Genomic DNA, 11,141 nt, shown 5'->3' on the forward strand with positions numbered 1-11,141 from the left:
TCCATGGTCTATATTCTGTATTTTATATTCTATATTCTATATTTTATATGTTCTATATTGTGTATTATATATCATTGTTGTATTATTTGGAAATGGCCACCACGACGTGCACAGCCTGTACGGGTGGGCGCAGACCGAGCCCACGCTCAGGCGGGGCGTGCTATAAATTCAATATTCCATAGTCTGTGTTATATATTCTATATTCTATATTCTATATGTTCTATATTCTGTACTATATATCATTGTTGTATTATTTGGAAATGGCCACCACGACGTGCACAGCCTGTACGGGTGGGCCCAGACCGAGCCCACGCTCAGGTGGGGCGTGGTATAAATGCAATAATCAATAGTCTGTGTTACATATTCTATATTCTATAGTCTGTATTCTATATTCTGTATTCTATATGTTCTATATTCTGTATTATATATTGTTATGTATTATTTGGAAATGGCCACCATGACGTGCACAGCCTGTACGGGTGGGCGCAGACCGAGCCCACGCTCAGGTGTGGCGTGCTATAAATTCAATATTCCATATTCTATACTTTATATGTTCTATATTCTGTATTATATATTGTTATGTATTATTTGGAAATGGCCACTACGACGTGCACAGCCTGTACGGGCGGGTGCAGACCGAGCCCACGCTCAGGTGGGGCGTGGTATAAATTAAATAATCCATAGTCTGTGTTATATATTCTATATTCTACATTCTATATTCTATATGTTCTATATTCTGTACTATATATCATTATTGCATTATTTGGAAATGGCCACTACGACGTGCACAGCCTGTACGGGTGGGCGCAGACCGAGCCCACGCTCAGGTGGGGCGTGCTATAAATTCAATAATCAATAGTCTGTGTTCTATATTCTATATTCTATCTGTTATATGTTCTATATTCCGTATTATATATCATTGTTGTATTATTTGGAAATGGCCACCACGACGCGCACAGCCTGTACGGGTGGGCGCAGACCGAGCCCACGCTCAGGTGGGGCGTGCTATAAATGCAATAATCCATAGTCTGTGTTCTATATTCTATATTCTATACTTTATATGTTCTATATTCTGTATTATATATTATTATGTATTATTTGGAAATGGCCACCACGACGTGCACAGCCTGTACGGGTGGGCGCAGACCGAGCCCACGCTCAGGTGGGGCGTGGTATAAATGCAATAATCCATAGTCTGTGTTCTATATTCTATATTCTATATTCTATATTCTATATTCTATATGTTCTATATTGTGTATTATATATCATTGTTGTATTATTTGGACAATGGCCACTACGACGTGCACAGCCTGTACGGGTGGGCGCAGACCGAGCCCACGCTCAGGTGGGGCATGTAATAAATTCAATAATCCATAGTCTGTGTTCTATATTCTATATTCTATATTCTATATTCTATATCTTCTATATTCTGTACTATATATCATTGTTGTATTATTTGGAAATGGCCACTACGACGTGCACAGCCTGTACGGGTGGGCGCAGACCGAGCCCACGCTCAGGTGGGGCGTGCTATAAATTAAATAATCCATAGTCTGTCTTATATATTCTATATTCTATACTCTATCTGTTATATGTTCTATATTCCGTATTATATATTATTATGTATTATTTGGAAATGGCCACAACGACGTGCACAGCCTGTACGGGCGGGTGCAGACCGAGCCACGCTCAGTGGGGCGTGCTATAAATTAAATATACGACAGTCTGTGTTCTATGTTCTATATTCTATATGTTCTATATTGTGTATTATATATCATTGTTGTATTATTTGGAAATGGCCACTACGACGTGCACAGCCTGTACGGGCGGGCGCAGACCGAGCCCACGCTCAGGTGGGGCGTGGTATAAATTCAATATTCCATGGTCTATATTCTGTATTTTATATTCTATATTCTATATTTTATATGTTCTATATTGTGTATTATATATCATTGTTGTATTATTTGGAAATGGCCACTACGACGTGCACAGCCTGTACGGGCGGGCGCAGACCGAGCCCTGCGCTCAGGTGGGGCATGGTATAAATTAAATAATCCATAGTCTGTGTTCTATATTCTATATTCTATAGTCTGTATTCTATATTCTGTATTCTATATGTTCTATATTCTGTATTATATATTGTTATGTATTATTTGGAAATGGCCACCACGACGTGCACAGCCTGTACGGGTGGGCGCAGACCGAGCCCGTGCTCAGGTGGGGCGTGCTATAAATTCAATATTCCATAGTCTGGGTTATATATTCTATATTCTACATTCTATATTCTATATGTCCTATATTGTGTATTATATATCATTATTGCATATGTGGAAATGGCCACCATGACGTGCACAGCCTGTACGGGTGGGCACAGACCGAGCCCACGCTCAGGTGGGGCGTGCTCTAAACTCAATATACTATATTCTATATTCTACATTCTATATTCTGTATGTTCTATATTCTGTATTATATATCATTATTGCATTATTTGGAAATGGCCACTACGACGTGCGCAGCCTGTACGGGTGGGCGCAGACCGAGCCCACACTCAGGTGGGGCGTGCTATAAACTCAATATACTACAGTCTATATTCTATATTTTATATTCTATATTCTATATTCTATATTCTATATTCTATATTCTATATTCTATATCTATATTCTATATTCTGTAGTATATATCATTATTATATTATTTGGAAATGGCCACGACAACGTGCACAGCCTGTACGGGTGGGCACAGACCGAGCCCACGCTCAGGTGGGGTGTGGTATAAATGCAATAATCGATAGTCTGTGTTACATATTCTATATTCTATAGTCTGTATTCTATATTCTGTATTCTATATGTTCTATAGTCTCTATTATATACCATTGTTGTATTATTTGGAAATGGCCACCACGATGTGCACAGCCTGTACGGGTGGGCGCAGACCGAGCCCACGCTCAGGTGGGGCGTGGTATAAATGCAAATAATCAATAGTCTGTGTTCTATATTCTATATTCTATATTCTGTATTCTATATTCTGTATTCTATATGTTCTATATTCTGTGTTATATATTATTACGTATTATTTGGAAATGGCCACCATGACGTGCACAGCCTGTACGGGCGGGTGCAGACCGAGCCCATGCTCAGGTGGGGCGTGCTATAATTCATATTCCATGGTCTATATTCTGTATTTTATATTCTATATTTTGTATGTTCTATATTGTGTATTATATATCATTGTTGTATTATTTGGAAATGGCCACCACGACGTGCGCAGCCTGTACGGGCGGGCGCAGACCGAGCCCACGCTCAGGCGGGGCGTGCTATAAATTCAATATTCTATACTCTGGGTTATATATTTTATATTTTTATGTTATATAATACAAATATATACAATATATTATATACAGTATCGTATATATTATATACTATATACCATATATGATATATATGATATATGATATATTATATATTATATATTACTGTCATTGCTTTTTTTGCTGTTACTACTATTACTATTGTTATTGTTTTAAATAATGATATTAATTAATTAATTAATTAATTATTAACTCTCTTTCCCCTCGCCCAGGGTGCTGCAGAATCTCACGGGCGAGCGCGGCATCGTGGTCACCTTATTATTATTATTATTATTATTATTATTATTATTATTATTATTATTATTATTATTATTATTATTATTATTACTATTATTACTATTATTAATATTATTATTAATATTATTATTAATATTATTACTAGTAGTTAATTTATTAATTAATTAAACTAAAATCTCTTTCCCCTCGCCCAGGGTGCTGCAGAATCTCACGGGCGAGCGCGGGCATCGTGGTCACCTTATTATTACTATTGCTATTGCTATTACTATTACTCTTGTTATTATTATGAACAATAATATTAATTAATTAATGAATTAATTAGTTACTAATTGTCTTTCCCCTCGCACAGGGTGGTGCAGAAGCTGACGGGCGAGCGCGGCATCGTGGTCACGTTATTATTACTATTATTCCTATTGCTATTACTATTACTATTGTTATTATTATGACTAATAATGATATTAATTAATTAATGATTAATTGTCTTTCCCATCGTGCAGGGCGGTGCAGAAGCTGACGGGCGAGCGCGGCATCGTGGTCACGTTATTCCTATTGCTATTACTATTACTATTGTTATTATTATGAATAATAATATTAATAATTAATTAACTAATTAATTAATGATTAATTGCATTTCCCTGGCGCAGGGCGGTGCAGGACCTGACGGCGGAGCGCGGGCTGGTGGTGACGATATTATTACTATTCCTATTGCTATTACTATTGTTAGTAGTATGAATACTAAATAATGATATCAATTAATTAATTAATTAATTAACGATTAATTGCGTTTCCCCTGGCGCAGGGCGGTGCAGAATCTGACGGGCGAGCGCGGGCTGGTGGTGACGCGCTCGACGTTCCCGGGCAGCGGCCGCTGGGCCGGGCACTGGCTGGGCGACAACACGGCGGCCTGGGACCAGATGGGCAAATCCATCGTGGGTGAGACCCAAAATCCCAATTTTTCACCCCAAAATTCTGAGTTTGGCCCAAAAAAATCGGCATTTCTGAGAAAAAAATCTGTATTTTCCATAAAATTTAATGTATAGTTAATTATCGATATACGTGCCTGGGAGCAGATGGGCAAATCCATCGTGGGTGAGACCCAAAACCCGAATTTCTCACCCAAAAATCCGAGTTTGGCCCAAAAAAATCGGTATTTCTGAGAAAAAAAATCTGTATTTTCTAGAGAAAAAAAATCTGGATTTTCCATATAAATTTATGGATCGTTAATTATAAATTAATTGTCTACATACCTGCCTGGCGCAGATGGGCAAATCCATCGTGGGTGAGACCCCAAATCCAAATTTTTCACCCCAAAATCCGAGTTTGGCCCAAAAAAAATCGGTATTTCTGAGAAAAAAAATCTGTATTTTTAGAGAAAAAAATCTGTATTTTTAGGAAAAAATCTGGATTTTCCATATAAATTTATGGATCGTTAATTATAAATTAATTGTCTACATACCTGCCTGGGAGCAGATGGGCAAATCCATCGTGGGTGAGACCCAAAATCCGAATTTTTCACCCCAAAAATCCGAGTTTGGCCCAAAAACATCGGCATTTCTGAGAAAAAAATCGGAATTTCTGAGAAAAAAATCTGTATTTTCCATAAAATTTAATGTATAGTTAATTATCTATATACCTGCCTGGAGCAGATGGGCAAATCCATCGTGGGTGAGACCCAAAACCCGAATTTCTCACCCCAAAATTCTGAGTTTGGCAAAAAAAAATCTGTATTTTTGAGAAAAAAATCTGTTTTTTCCATAAAATTTAATGTATAGTTAATTATCTACATACCTGCCTGGGAGCAGATGGGCAAATCTATCGTGGGTGAGACCCAAAATCCAAATTTTTCACCCCAAAAATCCGAGTTTGGCCCAAAAACATCAGCATTTCTGAGAAAAAAATCGGAATTTCTGAGAAAAAAATCGGTATTTTCCATAAAATTTAATGTATAGTTAATTATCTATATACGTGCCTGGAGCAGATGGGCAAATCCATCGTGGGTGAGACCCAAAATCCAAAATTTTCACCCCAAAATTCTGAGTTTGGCCCAAAAACATCGGTATTTCTGAGAAAAAAAATCTGTATTTTTGAGAAAAAAAAATCTGCATTTTCGCATATAATTTTCAGTAACGTTAATTATAAATTAATTATCGATATACGTGCCTGGAACAGATGGGCAAATCCATCGTGGGTGAGACCCAAAATCCAAAATTTTCACCCAAAAATCCGAGTTTGGCCCAAAAAAAATCGGTATTTCTGAGAAAAAAATCTGTATTTTTAGAGAAAAAATCTGTATTTTTAGGAAAAAAATCTGTATTTTCCATATATTTTATGTATCGTTAATTATAAATTAATTATCTATATACGTGCCTGGGAGCAGATGGGCAAATCCATCGTGGGTGAGACCCCAAATCCAAATTTTTCACCCCAAAAATCCGAGTTTGGCCCAAAAACATCGGTATTTCTGAGAAAAAAATCGCATTTCTGGGAAAAAATCGGTATTTTCCATAAAATTTAATGTATAGTTAATTATCTACATACCTGCCTGGAGCAGATGGGCAAATCCATCGTGGGTGAGAGCCCAAAACCCGAATTTCTCACCCCAAAATTCTGAGTTTGGCAAAAAAAATCTGTATTTTTGAGAAAAAAATCGGTATTTTCCATAAAATTTAATGTATAGTTAATTATCTACATACCTGCCTGGAGCAGATGGGCAAATCTATCGTGGGTGAGACCAAAATCCAAATTTTTCACCCCAAAATTCTGAGTTTGGCCAAAAAATCGGTATTTCTGAGAAAAAAATCTGTATTTTTAGAGAAAAAAAATCTGTATTTTTAGGAAAAAATCTGTATTTTCCATATAATTTTATGGATCGTTAATTATAAATTAATTATCTATATACGTGCCTGGAGCAGATGGGCAAATCCATCGTGGGTGAGACCCAAAACCCGAATTTCTCACCCCAGAATTCTGAGTTTGGCCCAAAAACATCGGTATTTCTGAGAAAAAAATCGGTATTTTTCAGATAATTTTATGTATCGTTAATTATAAATTAATTATCTACATACCTGCCTGGAGCAGATGGGCAAATCCATCGTGGGTGAGACCCAAAATCCAAAATTTTCACCCAAAATTCTGAGTTTGGCAAAAAAAATCTGTATTTTTGAGAAAAAAATCTGTATTTTCCATAAAATTTAATGTATAGTTAATTATCTACATACCTGCCTGGGAGCAGATGGGCAAATCCATCGTGGGTGAGACCCAAAATCCAAAATTTCACCCCAAAATTCTGAGTTTGGCCCAAAAACATCGGTATTTCTGAGAAAAAAAATCTGTATTTTTTTGAGAAAAAAAAAATCTGTATTTCCATATAATTTTATGTATCGTTAATTATAAATTAATTATCGATATACGTGCCTGGGAGCAGATGGGCAAATCCATCGTGGGTGAGACCCCAAATCCCCATTTCTCACCCCAAAAAGAACCCAAAATGTCCTCAAAATGACCCAAAAAATGACCCAAAACAACCTGGAAATGACCCCAAAAATGACCCAAAATTACCTCAAAGTTCCCCAAAAAATGACCCCAAAATGACCCAAAAATGACCAAAATTTCCTCAAAATTCCCCAAAAAATGACCCAAAACAAGCCAAAAAAGAACCCAAATTTTCCTCAAAATTCCCAAAAAATGACCCAAAACAACCCGGAAATTGCCCGAAAAATGACCCAAAATGACCCAAAATTTCCTCAAAATTCTCAAAAAATGACTCCTCAAAATGACTCCCCAAAAAAAGATGGAAAATGACCTCAAAATTCCCCAAAAAAATGACCCAAAACAACCCAGAAATGACCCCAAAAATGACCCAAAATAACCAAAAATTACCTCAAAATTCCCAAAAATGACCCAAAACAAGCCAAAAAAGAACCAAAAATTACCTCAAAATTACCCAAAAAACGACCCAAAACAACCCGAAATTGCCCCAAAATGACCCAAAATGTCCAAAAATTACCTCAAAATTATAAACTCGAACCTCTCAAAATGACCAGAAAATGACCCAAAAATCACCAAAAATTACCTCAAAATTTCCCAAAACATGACCCCTCAAAATGACTCCAAATTACCCAAAAATTACCCAAAATGACCCCAAAAAAACCTGAAAAGGACCCAAAAATACCCGAAAATTACCTCAAAATTATAAACTCGAACCTCTCAAAATGACCAGAAAATGACCCAAAAATCACCAAAAATTACCTCAAAATTCCCCAAAAAATGACCCCAAAATGAGCCAAAAATGACCCAAAAATTTTCCAGAATGACCCAAAAAACCCCGAAAATGACCCAAAATGACCAAAAATTGCCTCAAAATTCCCCAAAAATGACCCAAAAATGACCCAAAAAAGAACCCAAAGTTTCCTCAAAATTCCCAAAAAATGACCCAAAACAACCCGGAAATTGCCCCAAAATGACCCAAAATTTCCTCAAAATTCCCCAAAAAATGACCCCAAAATGACCCAAAAACCCCTGAAAATGCCCCAAAATGGCCCCAAATTTACCCGAAATGACCAAATGACCAAAAATGCCCCAATTTGCCCCAAATTTGTGAATTTTTCTTCGATTTCCCGCCAGGAATGTTGGACTTCAGCCTCTTCGGGGTCTCCACGTGAGTGCAACCTTCGGGATTTACCAAAATTCCCAGTTTTGGCCTCGTTTTAGGGGATTTTGGGGTTGAATTTTGTGGGGTTTTTTGAGAAATTCCCAATTTTGGCCTCATTTTTAGGGAATTTTGGTGGTTTTGGGGTTGAATTTTGTGGGGTTTTTGAGAAATTCCCAATTTTGGGCTCATTTTTATGGGAATTTTGGTGTTTTTGGGATCAACATTTCTGGGTTTTTGATAAATTCCCAATTTTGGCCTCATTTTTAGGGGATTTGGCCTCATTTTTAGGGGATTTTTGGTGTTTTTGGGGTTGAATTTTGTGGGGTTTTTGGAAATTCCCAATTTTGGGCTCATTTTTAGGGGATTTTGGTGGTTTTGGGATCAATATTTGTGGGGTTTTTGGAAATTCCCAATTTTGGCCTCATTTTTAGGGGATTTGGGCTCATTTTTAGGGAATTTTGGTGTTTTTGGGATCAATATTTGTGGGGTTTTTGGGAAATTCCCAATTTTGGGCTCATTTTTAGGGGATTTTTGGTGGTTTTGGGATCAACATTTGTGGGTTTTTGAGAAATTCCCAATTTTGGCCTCAGTTTTAGGGGATTTGGGCTCATTTTTATGGGAATTTTGGTGGTTTTGGGTTGAATTTTGTGGGGTTTTGAGAAATTCCCAATTTTGGTCTCATTTTTAGGGGATTTTTGGTGTTTTGGAGTTGAATTTTGTGGGTTTTTGAGAAATTCCCAATTTTGGCCTCATTTTTAGGGGATTTTGGTGGTTTTGGGATCAATATTTGTGGGGTTTTGAGAAATTCCCAATTTTGGTCTCATTTTTATGGGAATTTTGATGTTTTGGGGTTGAATTTTGTGGGGTTTGTGGGAAATTCCTAGTTTTGGTCTCATTTTTAGGGGAATTTTGGTGGTTTTGGGGTTGAATTTTGTGGGTTTTTTTGGGAAATTCCCAATTTTGGGCTCATTTTTAGGGGAATTTTGATGTTTTTGGGATCAACATTTGTGGGTTTTTTGAGAAATTCCCAATTTTGGCCTCAGTTTTAGGGGATTTGGCCTCATTTTTATGGGAATTTTGGTGTTTTGGGGTTGAATTTTGTGGGGTTTTTGGGAAATTCCCAATTTTGGCCTCATTTTTAGGGGATTTGGCCTCATTTTTAGGGGAATTTTGGTGTTTTTGGGATCAACACTTGTGGGGTTTTTGGGAAATTCCCAATTTTGGCCTCGTTTTTAGGGGATTTTTGGTGTTTTGGGTTGAATTTTGTGGGGTTTTTGGGAAATTCCCAATTTTGGGCTCATTTTTAGGGAATTTTGGTGGTTTTGGGGTTGAATTTTGTGGGGTTTTTTGAGAAATTCCCAATTTTGGCCTCATTTTTAGGAGATTTTTGGTGTTTTTGGGATCAACATTTGTGGGGTTTTTGGGAAATTCCCAATTTTGGCCTCAGTTTTAGGGGATTTGGCCTCATTTTTATGGAATTTTGGTGTTTTTGGGATCAATATTTGTGGGGTTTTTGAGAAATTCCCAATTTTGGCCTCATTTTTAGGGGAATTTTGGTGGTTTTGGGATCAATATTTGTGGGGTTTTTGAGAAATTCCCAATTTTGGCCTCATTTTTAGGGGATTTTTGGTGGTTTTGGGGTTGAATTTTGTGGGGTTTGTGGGAAATTCCAATTTTGGGTTCATTTTTATGGGATTTTTGGTGTTTTTGGGGTTGAATTTTGTGGGGTTTGTGGGAAATTCCCAATTTTGGCCTCATTTTTATGGGAATTTTGGTGGTTTTGGGATCAATATTTGTGGGGTTTTGAGAAATTCCCAATTTTGGCCTCAGTTTTAGGGATTTGGGCTCATTTTTATGGGAATTTTGGTGGTTTTGGGGTTGAATTTTGTGGGGTTTGTGGGAAATTCCCAATTTTGGCCTCATTTTTAGGGAATTTTGGTGGTTTTGGGATCAACATTTGTGGGGTTTTTGGGAAATTCCCAATTTTGGTCTCAATTTTATGGGAATTTTGGTGGTTTTGGGATCAATATTTGTGGGTTTTTGGGAAATTCCCAATTTTGGGCTCATTTTTAGGGGAATTTTGGTGGTTTTGGGGTTGAATTTTGTGGGTTTTTTGGAAATTCCCAATTTTGGGCTCATTTTTAGGGGAATTTTGGTGTTTTTGGATCAATATTTCTGGGGTTTTTGAGAAATTCCCAATTTTGGCCTCATTTTTAGGGGAATTTTGGTGTTTTGTGGTTGAATTTTGTGGGGTTTTTGGGAAATTCCCAATTTTGGCCTCATTTTTATGGGATTTTTGGTGTTTTTGGGGTTGAATTTTGTGGGGTTTGTGGGAAATTCCAATTTTGGGCTCATTTTTAGGGGAATTTTGGTGGTTTTGGGATCAACATTTGTGGGTTTTTTGAGAAATTCCCAATTTTGGTCTCAATTTTATGGGAATTTTGGTGGTTTTGGGGTTGAATTTTGTGGGGTTTTTGGGAAATTCCCAATTTTGGCTCATTTTTATGGCAATTTTGGTGTTTTGGGATCAATATTTGTGGGGTTTTGAGAAATTCCCAATTTTGGCCTCAGTTTTAGGGATTTGGGCTCATTTTTAGGGGATTTTTGGTGTTTTGGGGTTGAATTTTGTGGGGTTTTGAGAAATTCCAATTTTGGCCTCATTTTTAGGGGAATTTGGTGGTTTTGGGATCAACATTTGTGGGGTTTGTGGGAAATTCCAATTTTGGCCTCATTTTTAGGGGAATTTTGGTGTTTTTGGGATCAATATTTGTGGGTTTTTTGAGAAATTCCCAATTTTGGCCTCATTTTTAGGGGAATTTTGGTGGTTTTGGGATCAATATTTGTGGGGTTTTGGGAAATTCCCAATTTTGGCCTCATTTTTAGGGA

General features: G+C 37.1%; 1 protein-coding gene across 1 annotated transcript in view; it reads left to right on the forward strand.

Moving 5' to 3' along the window:
• LOC134433280 (maltase-glucoamylase-like) overlaps positions 1-11,141 on the forward strand; it is a 68,079-nt gene that overhangs the window by 56,334 nt on the left and 604 nt on the right. The window contains exons 23-24 of the mRNA XM_063182152.1: positions 4,404-4,537; positions 8,228-8,261. Of these exons, the coding sequence (XP_063038222.1) occupies positions 4,404-4,537; positions 8,228-8,261 (168 nt within the window). The remainder of the gene's footprint in view (positions 1-4,403; positions 4,538-8,227; positions 8,262-11,141) is intronic.

This window comes from Melospiza melodia, unplaced genomic scaffold (genome assembly GCF_035770615.1).
Source record: "Melospiza melodia melodia isolate bMelMel2 unplaced genomic scaffold, bMelMel2.pri scaffold_171, whole genome shotgun sequence".
NCBI classification, from domain to species: domain Eukaryota; kingdom Metazoa; phylum Chordata; class Aves; order Passeriformes; family Passerellidae; genus Melospiza; species Melospiza melodia.